The sequence below is a fragment of the Arachis duranensis genome, chromosome 6, assembly GCF_000817695.3.
Source record: "Arachis duranensis cultivar V14167 chromosome 6, aradu.V14167.gnm2.J7QH, whole genome shotgun sequence".
NCBI classification, from domain to species: domain Eukaryota; kingdom Viridiplantae; phylum Streptophyta; class Magnoliopsida; order Fabales; family Fabaceae; genus Arachis; species Arachis duranensis.
In genome coordinates, this window is record NC_029777.3 from 32,018,484 (window position 1) to 32,030,058 (window position 11,575).

The 11,575-nt window shown below is 36.2% G+C and overlaps 1 protein-coding gene across 1 annotated transcript; it reads left to right on the plus strand.

Annotated features, from left to right (window-relative positions):
• The first annotated feature begins 7,266 nt into the window (after window positions 1-7,266).
• Window positions 7,267-11,088, plus strand: LOC107493524 (RNA polymerase sigma factor sigF, chloroplastic). The gene is made up of 9 exons (XM_052262538.1): window positions 7,267-7,481; window positions 7,642-7,793; window positions 7,920-8,044; window positions 8,164-8,367; window positions 8,438-8,726; window positions 8,817-9,047; window positions 9,152-9,292; window positions 9,516-9,716; window positions 10,559-11,088. Exons 1-9 carry the CDS (start codon window positions 7,400-7,402, stop codon window positions 10,844-10,846), a joined length of 1,713 nt encoding a protein of 570 aa, XP_052118498.1. The 5' UTR covers window positions 7,267-7,399; the 3' UTR covers window positions 10,847-11,088.
• Window positions 11,089-11,575: the final 487 nt, after the last annotated feature.

The window sequence follows — 11,575 nt, forward strand, 5'->3', positions numbered from 1 at the left end:
TTCTCCAGTTCAAGTCCAATTCAAGATCTAATTCAACTCAATAAAGCCCATGAGTATTAGCAAATTGAATTTATCCCATAATTCCATCAATTTGAATGGTTACTAAAGCTCCCAAGTGCAATAATTGATCTAGTGAAGAAGAGTTCAGGATGCCTTATGTTGCCGTGCCACGGCTTGTTGAAATTGGCCCAAAATTGAACAATTGAAGCATTAGCATCTCATGCTATGTATTTGGTGTAGGAACGTGGGACGCTGAAGAAATCTAAGAGGCCCCATTATAGAATAAATGAAGCAATGGCGTGGTATGCCATATTATTCCCGTGGTATGCGAAAGCTTTTTTACATTGTAGTTGACCCAAATTTGTGAAGTCTTGATAACGCATGGTTACAGGCGTGGGACGCCAAAATCTAGCGTGGAACACTAATACGCTTCCTTCCTTGAGTTGCACAAAAGTCATGTATATACAAGCATTAGCGTGGCATACTCGAGATCTTGAGTGTGACACCATAAATTCTTGTACTTTAGCCCAATTTTGAAGAATACAAACCTCAGCGTGGCACAGGTGAGGAATGGTGTGGGACACCAATGACTCCCTCAAGTGCCAAAAACAATTCATGTGCATGTAAGTGTGGCACATTGGGCATAATGGCGTGGGACGCCAGACCCTTGCCCAGCCTCATGTGGGACGCTGAGTTGCCTCCAATCATCTTAGGTACTTTGTAAAAAATGTTGGTCACAGGCGTAGTACGGCAAGCCATGGCGTGGGACGCCAAATCCCACTTGTGCATACGCATGAAGTAATGCGTACACATGATCCTAAAGCTAACATAGTTGTGCATACGCAGGAAGTGATGCGTACGCTTAATCTCCTTGATAATCAACTTCATGCGTATACATATAGTTGTGCGTATGCATGCTTGTCTCTGGTTGCAACATTTGTGCGTACGCAAGACGTGATGCATATGCACGACTGCTATTGGATGCCACTTCTCTTGCTTGGAACGACAAAGCTTCCAGTACCCTTTTCTTCCTTCCTTGGCTTTCCAAAGAGTGTCTCTTTTAAAGTGTATCCTTGTTAAAAGCGTATTCTGCTCAAAAGTGTGTCCTTTGTTCTTTTTGTTCTTTTTCAGTCTTGTTTTGTTTGGTTCTTCTCCAAAAATCTCTTGAAACACATTATTCAATGCATTAAACACATTCTTTGCTAATCTATGAGTTTATAACTAAAAAGAAACAAAAACTATTGATATATAAATGAATTTAAACAAGGAAAACTACTAATGATGTATATGCATCAATTTCTTTTAGGTAATATAATGTTATGTGAAACATAGTCTAGTTGCCTTAAGATAGGTTTGAATGATATGCTTTGGTTGATTGAATATGTGTGATATGTGAGTAATTTAATGAAGATTGGATATGATATGAGAATGAAATATGATGTATGATGATTGTGATGATGATTATTGGTGAAATTTGGGCCAGAGGCCGTGATCGGGTAAGTATGGTGGATTTGAACGATGAATTTTGATGATGATGATGATGATTGATGATAGTTATTCATTGTAATGATGATAAATTGGAATGTGGGTTGGTAATGAATTTTGGTGAAATATTCTTAGATTATGAATTGTAACTTGAAATGATTTGGAATGAGTAATTAGGCTTGGATTGAAAGGATTGATGAATTGAGAGATAAAATTGTTATGTGTTGAAGGATTGAGATTGGTATAGTTTGGATTTTTGAAGTTCAAATAGAGTTTTGGAAAATATGAGAATTTGGTAAATTTTGATAAAAATCTATTTTTAACGAACTTCGATGGGTCATAACTTGGTTTTTGAATTCCCAAATTTTGTAAAACTTGTCTTAAATAAAAATTGGGTCAGTGAAGTTTATAATGTTCGAAGAACAGACAGAAAATGATTTTTAACAAAAAGTTATATGCATTTGAAGTTTAGGGTTAAAAATTGAATTCTGCAAAAGTTGTAGAATTTTGGGGTCATGCGTACGCATGGTAAGCATGAGGGGCGTTTGATGTGTGAGCATCTTCTCTATCTTTTCCTAGTGAATTTGCACTAAAATTGTTGAGTTTTATTAAGAATTAATTATATTTTAGCCACTATGGATGCTATTTTGAGTTTTGTGCAATTTTATTTATTTCAGGTAGCATTCGGCAGAATTTGATGGAGTTTCTGCAACACAAGAATCAAAGGAGATGGCTGCAAGGAGCGACGCGCACGCGTGCCTGACGCGTACGCGTGATCTGGAAGTATCCATGGTGACGCGTACGCGTGATTTGAAGATTTGCTCAGCGACGCGGTCGTGTAACCAACGCATCCGCGTGACTTGCGAAGAAGACCAGTGACGCGTACGCGTGACTGACGCGTACGCGTGACGTGCGCGATCTGCAGAATTTACAGAAATCGCTGGCATGGATTTTTGGGCCGCATTCTGACTCAGTTTTCAGCCCAGAAAACACAGATTAGAAGTTGCAGAATGGATAAATCAAGTGGTCCCCACCCATCAGCTGAAGACTTGTTAATTAATTCAAATTTAAATTCAAATCTTAATTTTTAGGAAAAGATATTATTTTTAATTTTAGATAATTAGATTTTAAAATAATTAGGATTAGTTATAAAAAGGAACTCTGTACATTTAGACAGGTACACATATTGTTACCAGAACCCTTTTTTTTCTTCTCTAAACCATGAGCAACTAATCCTCCATTGTTAAGGTGAGGAGCTCTATCTACTTTCATGGATTGATTCGTTTGATCTTTTTAATTTAATTCATGTCTTGATTTATATTTCAATAATTGTTTTTGTTCTTTATTTTATGAATATGGGTAGAACGGAAGTATGACCCATGTTCTAATTGAGTTCTTGTAAAACTTGGAAAAGCTCTTTACTTGAACAACAGCTTGAAAACATATTATACTGAATTTTTAATTGTTTGTATTTAATGGGATACGTGACATATAATCCCCTTATTTGTGGATAATTAGGATTCTTTTGGCATATAAACTAGAAATTGATCATCACCCTCTAATTGGAATTAATTGACCAAGGAATTGGCAATTAATGAATTTTAGAGGAGACTAGGAAGGTCTAAGGAATTAAGGTCTAGTCACATATAGTTTGCCATGAAATTAAATTTTGCATGATTAAATTAATTAGTAATAAAAGTTAATTCGGAAAATAGATAACTCTGAAACCTTAACTGCTTTCTCAATACTTTATTCTCAACTTATTTATCTGCCTGTCTTTAATATTCTTAAAGTACTGTTTAATGCTCTTTAAATATCTCAAAACCATTTTCTACTTGCCTAACTAAGCTTATCACTCAATAACTGTTGCTTAATCCATCAATCCTCGTGGGATCGACCCTTACTCACGTAAGGTATTACTTGGTACGACCTGGTGCAATTTGCCGGTTAGTAAGTGTGGGTTATAAATACCGCATTAGCGTTACAGGAATGAAAGAGGTTTGTGCGAGTGTTTTGCGCATACCATGTGTATGCGCAAAAGCAAGGTCATGCGTACGTATGGCCTATACGTATGCATGAGTTGCATTTTCAAAAACAAACATTTTTCGTGCGCGTACCATGTGCACACACAGAAGGGAACTCACGTGTACACATGAGGCATGCGTACGCACGAATGTCCTATTTTGCTGAAAATATTTATTTAAATGTTTTTACCTATTCACTCTGCTTTTTCACCTCTGTAAACTCTATTTAAAATTCCCTAATTAGTGTCTAGGCTTTGGGACGAGTGATAACGTACTAGTCAAATTTAAAGGAATATTTTGTTATGATTTTTAGACACAGTGACTTAGGTTTGCAACGTACTGTGGATGGAACAGCTAGAGCAAATTGGTGGAGTGTTTTGTTGAGAATGAATTGAGACAAATGAATGATTGAGGTTGTTGAACATGATGAGAATGAGAAGTGATTACTGAACTGGATATATATATTACTGATATACTATAATTGGTAAGTCATTATACGCCTGGCAAGGACGGTGGTTATTCCCGCTTGTCGAGGTTGTGGCGTCGGCGTAAGAACGGTGGTTAATCCCGCTTACGTTGAGAGGTGAGGTCTGATGCAGTATTTTTCGCTCGCATCATTTCTGGTCACAAGAGTGTGTCGGGCACTATATCATGTAAGAATGTGCCAGGGCACTTTATACCAGGGGCCAACTTATATACGTGATGTAAGACCCCGAATTTTCAAAAATTAAATAATAAATTAGTTATAATTTATTTTATCTATTCGAGAATATATTTTCATAGATCTTTATATTAATTGGATTTTTTTATTATTGATTTAAAGCTTTAGTAATTGAAAAATAATAAGAATTTTATATGCTTTAATTTGAATAGGGAGCTGCCATCGCCATCGCTGCCGAAGGAGGAGTGGAGAGAGAAGGACGTTGTTGCACACTAGAGGAAGAAAGAGAGATCAAGTAAAGAGAGGAAGACAGAGGGAGAAGGGAGCGCGCGACGGCGGCACCTCGTCGCCGTCAATGGAAAATATGTCGTCGAGCTTGCCTTCGTCATCGCTGTCGATGGAGAAGATGCCGCCGAGGAGCAAAGAGCCCCTATTTCCCGCCAGTCACGATGAATCTGCCACAGTTGTTGCTGTTTCGCCGCCACTAAAGATCCATCGCCGTTGTGCTTGTTGTCTTGTCCGCCTGCAGAATTGCTAGATGCTGCCGTCGCCGCTGCCTAGGTCGTGGTGGTCCAAACTGCCGTGGGAGGAGCTCACCGGAGTTTCTCGGGGGTTTTCGCCACTCTTTTTTTGTTCTGTTCTAGCTATGCTACCGTGCCTGGTCGCCAGAAGCAGCGCTGATGTTGCTGGAGTCAGCCACTGGAGCTGCAGCTGCTTTATTCTTTGTTCCTTTTTGGTACAGTAAGTGTCTCTGCTTCGAAAAGCCTTACCATTGTCGTTTTGTTATAAGTTATTAAGGATTTTGCAACGTTAATGTCATAAGGTTGAGTTTTAGTTCTTGCATGGTGCATTTGATGACTGTTGTTGCAGCATGGATGGTCAGATTTGATGTCACCACTATGTAATCACAGTTTTATGGGTTTTGTCGCGTAGTTAAATTGCGATCGAGGTAGGGGCACTTTCTTTAAACACATTTTATTGTCAAGAATTGTTATAAGTCGATATTGATGCAAAAAAATAGTTTTTGTGGTTATATAAGTCTAATGAATTGAACTGAGTTGCTTTGAATAAATGTAATTGTTTGCCTGGATGTTTGTTGCTAAAGTGGTCGCTTGATTGGTTATATTGGTTTCTTGATTGTGTTGGAGTCACTGAAAATTCTTATTTATTGATTTATTTTATTAAATTGGTGGTTGCTAAAAGGATTTGAGACTTATAAATGTTTTGTTTTGATATTGGAAACGAGTTTAATTTATTGAATTATTGAGAAGGCTGGTTATTCTGATTTGTCGATTTAGTATGTTGAGTTAGTCATTGTTGGACTAGTTTCTTGAAATTTGTTTCTAGATTATGATAAAATGATTTGAGAAATTGGAATTGATTTTGTTTGATTTATCAAAAATAATTTTGAGAAGTGGAATTGATTTGAGATATTGAAATTGGTTTTGTTTGATTTATCAGAAATGATTTTGAAAATTGGAAATGATTTGAGATATTGCAATTGGTCTGATTTTGGATATGATTTGAAAAGAATTTGAGAAATTGTTTGGTTGGAACCTTGAAGGGTGGCAAAATCCATATTTTAGAGGAGATGCTGTCAAAATTTTTATAAAAATTAGAGATTTGGTTTGAAGTATTATTTAGAAATGTTTGGATTCAAGAATTATATTATTTGATTTCGATTTATTAAGAAAAAATGAATTATGTTTTGAGTTTTATTTATTTAAGAAAAGAATTATATCATTTTGAATTCGATTTATCAAAAAGAGAATTATGTTTCAAATTTGATTCATTGAGAAAAGAATTATGTTTTGAATTTGAATTATTAAGAGAAGAGTTATACTATTTTGAGTTCGATTTATTAAGAAAAGAACTATACAACTTTGAGGTTAATTTATTAAGAAAGGAATTATGTTTTGAGTTCAATTTGATATGAAAAGAATCATGTTTTGAGTTTTATTAAAGAATTACTTTTTGAAGAGTTTTGGTGAATTTACAGTATTTGAATTTGATTGGTGATGAAAGGTAATTTTTGGGTCTCGAAAAATTATTGACCTTGAGAATGAAGTTGAAAGTGGGCTTTATGCAATTACTTCAAATCTTAGAGTTATGCTTTTAAAAATTTTCAAACGGAATTGAGAAATGAATTATAGAGGTTAATTTGAGACTTTTGATTTGGTGAAAATGAGTTTTATTGAATTGATCTGAATTAAAGATGAGGTTGAGGATTTTCTCTCTTGTTGCAGTGGACAAGCTTGAGGTTGAGGATTTCCTTGCTTGTCGCATCGAAAAGTTGGATAGAAGGTCGATGATTCCCTTCGGTTCAATTCTCTATTGTTAATTCTAATTTTGGTTATGTTTGACTATGTTGGATTGAAATGAGTTTTGGATTGATATGGTGAAGACGATGGTTTTGTCCCGCTCACGTATAGGTAAGTTGAGATTGAGGATTCTCTCTCTTGCTGTGATAGACAAGTTGAGGTTGAGGATTCCCTCTTTCGCTGTGGTGGGCAAGTGGATTGAGAATTCCCTCTCTTGTTATATCGAAAAATTTAGAATTAAGATTGATTTAATTAATAAAAATTGTCTTACTTAATAAAAATAAATTCTTATTTGAATAGGAGATCAAAAATACACTTAATCTATCCCAAGTTAGTTTTTTTTTTTCCAGAGTTTATATTTTTTAAGATATTTTTTAATCCAGCAGAACAAAGACTAATTCATTGCAGATTGAAACTCCTTAAGGGTTTTTACAACTGTACTTGTGACACTTGTTTAAATGGACTAAGGCACTAACTACTAAATCAACCCAGATTTATTTATTATTTAATTAATTTTTGGGGGGAGACAAGATCTGTTATTTTTTAATTTTCGTATAATGGATCAAGGATTTAACCTTGTTTATGGGCGAAGACAAAAGAAAGGGAGTATCAGGCCACACGGTCCGACCCACGTCCATACGGATACTTTGAGGGAACCCAAAGGTGGTCATGAATTGGGCTTCAGGACGGCCCTCATCACTCCGCAAAACATAGCATGATATTTTCCTCCTTGAGTCACTAAGATCTTTTTATGTTGTTTGTGTTTGATACAAGTTGAAGACTTGAACTATCCTTTGGTTCGCTTTTGCTCCTCTATCACATTCCATTATTCTCAATATCTCTGCACAATCTCTCAGGCTACTCAACACTCAACAACACTCTGTATATATAGTGACAATTTCAGAAGCATGGAATCCGCCAAAACAATGTTTATTACATCTCCACCCTTTCCTCCAAGAACTCTCCTTTCTTCTACCTCTTCGGCTTCAGGTCCACTTCCTACACTTGTTTCTTTTTTACTTCAGGACAGGGTTATTTTACACATACATAATTTATATACATAATTTGTTGAATTTTGAGGGAAAAAGAAAATAAAGCTTTTGTTTTTTGCCCCCAATTTGTGTGTCTGAGTTGAAGTTGGCACCTACAGTTCTGATGCTTCATGAACAAGCTGCACCTTTAGTTGCTTCTTGGTCTTCAAGTTTTGCTGCTCAGCATTTTCCTACCTCTGTTCTCTCGCAAGAGCAGCGTGATGAGTATAAGCCTCTGCTTCACTTGTATAAGGAAGATAAGAACTCTCAGGTTCAAATTTTGTTCATTCATTAACTCCATTTACCCTAGTTTCGGACCAAACTCTAGTCTTGTTGTATGTAGTGACCTCATTTATTGTGCAAGTTTTCGATTAATCTCGCCTATGCTTTACTAAAGGTTACATCAAATACAAGAAATGTGGATACGGGCTTGGTCCGCGATAAGGATAGCAATGATAATGCTGATCAGTTATTGCATCACTTTAGGCAGCAGTTGCAACTCTGGTCACATTTGCAAAATGTGTAAGATACATTGAATCGTACTTATCGGTCTCAATTGCTAATTAGAACTCTTATACACCAAAGTTGTCTCATTTAGTGTGTGTGTGCGCGCACACTTGTGCGTGTATTGTATATTGTAGATTGAAATCCTCAACAGGAGAAACTGCTGCTGCTTCATCTCTGCAGCCCGATAGAGTTGATTCAGATAGACCTGCAGATGGTTTGCAATTTGATGCAGTATCCCTCTCTAAGCAAGCTCTGTCGGCCGCAAAACAAGCAGCATTAGTGGCTGAAGAGATGAAAATGATTGAAGATGACGAAGATGATGATCCACTTCCTCTTGGGTTAGTTCTACTTCTATCTTTGTGATAATTAATTTGTTTTGAGAATAACACCTATAATATGCCTTTTCAGTCTGGCTTCCACAAGCTTAGCTGACACTTCAATTGGAAAGAATAAAATTGTGCGGTCAAGAAGGCTTCTAGAAAGGAGACTGAAGCAAAGAAAAGTTTCAAAGTCAAAATTTCTTGATGAAGAAAGTTATCTTGCAAGAAAATCAGACCTACAGGGAAGGCTACAAGTAGAAAAGAAGATAAAGGAAGGATTTGATCAAAATGATCCCCTGCGCTTGTTCTTGTGGGGTCCTGAGACAAAGAAACTTTTGACCTCTGAAGAAGAGTCTCAATTGTTCGTTCAGCTACAGGTGTGACTCGACATTCCATATGAACTTTAAATTCATGGCATGCACTATTGAAGATATTTGTTTGCTCTAATGTGGAAGAATATGTAATAGGATTTTCTGAGATTAGAAGAAGTAAAGATCAGGCTCCAATCTCAATTTGGACGGGAACCAACTTTGATTGAATGGGCTGAAGGTGTGGGTCTTAGCTGCCATGCCCTGCAGACACAGATCCATCATGGTAACATAATCAGAGAAAAGATAATTAATGCCAATTTACGGATGGTTGTTCATATTGCTAAACAGTATCAGGGTCGTGGTCTCAGTCTTCAGGACTTATTGCAGGTAGCCTCAATCTTCTTATATATGTACTCTCTACACTGTTTATTCTCAGAATAACATTATTAGCATCTACATAGTTGATGTTTCATTTCTGGTGCTCTTTTTAGGAGGGAAGTATGGGACTTATGAAGAGTGTTGAAAGGTTTAAACCACGAGTTGGTTGCCGGTTTGGTACCTATGCATACTGGTGGATAAGGCAAACAATTAGAAAGGCCATATTTCTACATTCCAGGTCAATCCGTCTGCCGGTAAAAATTGTTATTTCTCTGTATTCTTGTTAGTTAAAATTAAGCATCCTTCTGCAGCGTCAGTATTTCAGGAATTTGCTTTCTGTTGACAGATGATATTTTTCTTAGGGCGGAGAATTGATGTCATTATATTGCTCCTTTGTTTTTATTAGTAGGTTTGTTATTTATAAAGCAAACATCAATTCTATTTCAAGGTAACACGTAGTCTGTGCAAAATCTTCAGGAGAGTTTATATACCCTTTTGGGCAAGGTCATGGAAGCAAAGAAATTATTCATTCAAGAAGGAAATATTCACCCCAGTAAAGAAGAATTAGCAGAAAGGGTAGGAATTACGGTAGAAAAGTTTGAAAAGTTGTTATTTTCTGCAAGAATACCAATATCAATGCAGCAACCTGTGTGGGCAGACCAAGATACAACTTACCAGGTAGGGTACTCAAGTAAAGTAAATGTGACTTTCCCCTTGATATGGTATAATTTCGTAGATCTATTGAATGAAACAATGAAAAAATACTCTTTATCAATGTTTAGAACTGCTGACAGGCTCTTCTATTTTCCATTTAAATCGCTAAGTATATGTATCGAGTCTTTTTCTGCCAATAATTGTATAAGCAAATTTGTTGAAATATAATCGCTAAGAATTGAGAACGTAATATACTGCTAATAATCTTGAATATCCATGGTTATTGCATTTTGCTGTGTGGTCGAAGGGAACAGGAGCAACACCCTGTAGGTTTTTAAAGGTGTAATGGAGATTGTAGATCAGATGACATCAGAACAATTCAGTAAAAGATAGCAGTGTGTTTCAGTTTAGCTTTTGAACTCATTGCTTGGGTGGTTGGTTTTGTAAACCAAGCCAATCTATATGACAATTGTTTCTCACAACATTGTAGTCTATCTTGATCGTTTACATTATTACTTTTTTTTTTTTTTGAAGTTGTTAATATGTCCCACTTCGGTCTGCCAGTTTTCATTGACCCATGGAGGCTGCTGACTGTCCAAAATTCTCTTGCATTTTTATCAAAATAGCCAATCATTTTTTGGAGGGAGGGGGGAATTTGGAATTTCAAAATCCTATTTGTGTTTTCCATATGATTGTTTAATTGTTTTGTTAGGAACTCTATTGGCCTGCTAGATTAATTCAAAACTTCTGCCATGCTCATCTTGGATACTCTGGGATTAGTATTGATGAACACTCGGCCTTTTCAGTTTATCATCATGCAAATCTTCCAAGGTTAATAGTCTATGACCTTTTTCTTATATATGCAGGAAATTACTGCAGATAGTGCAATTGAGATCCCAGGCTTGAGTGTCGAAAAAGAGCTTATGAGGAGGCACGTGCGCAACCTCCTAAGCAACTTAAGCCCAAAGGAGAAGAGGATAGTCAGTCTAAGATTTGGTATCGAGGATGGCCGCGAGAAATCTCTGCAAGAAATTGGAAACGTACTTGGTTTGACAAAGGAGAGGGTCCGACAGTTGGAGAGCCGAGCACTGAAGAAGCTCAAGCAGTGCCTTGAGTGCGAAGGACTTCATGCATATGTGGACTTGATTGTATAGTGATAGTATAGTACTTGTGTATACACCAAGGTTATGCCAATTCATCTTACTTTGCTTTAAGTACAAAAGCAGTGACTATTTGAAGGAAAATCTTGACACTCAGCCATGGTAATTGAGGATGGAACTGCATGACCAACCAAAGAACTTGTACCGTTGTAAGAAAGAAAATTCAAGTAAAAAAGAAAAGTATGAATATGGTTGATTTATATGCACACTCAGATAATTGGTGTTTGTTTTCATTATTTTCTACAGATTTTGTTTTGTTCATTTAGTTTTATTGGCATTAACGATAACATTGTTCTCAGGATTTTTTTTTTTTTCGGTCATACAAGCATACTCACTTGTTCTCAGGAATTTTGAAACTAGCTCCCCAATGAGTTCTATCGGCAAGTTCTTTTCTCTCTGCTACCAACCAAGCCCATATCGTGTTGTTCACTTCGTTAGAGATCCCCTACCCCCAATAGAAATGACTGCCTGAGGAAGACTATTCAATTTTCATTTTTTCTGTTCTCAGGGTATTTATTGGCCAATCGGTTACTACATGACAAAAAAACAAGATTTAAACTCTCAACATTTATTTAAATAGAAGAATATTTTCATAAAAAAAAAATAATTTATCAGATGTATTAGATTACTTATCTAGACTAAATTGACTTAACCATCGGATTCTATTATTTTTCATGAAGTACCAAATTCTTATTCATATTGTTTAACAACCACTTATTTATT

Coding starts and splice junctions, on each gene's coding strand:
- LOC107493524 (XM_052262538.1), top strand. CDS start 7,400: ATGGAATCCGCCAAAACAATGTTTATTACATCTCCACCCTTTCCTCCA. Junction 8,368..8,437: donor GATGATCCACTTCCTCTTGG/GTTAGTTCTACT, acceptor ATGCCTTTTCAG/TCTGGCTTCCACAAGCTTAG. Junction 9,048..9,151: donor GTCTTCAGGACTTATTGCAG/GTAGCCTCAATC, acceptor TGCTCTTTTTAG/GAGGGAAGTATGGGACTTAT.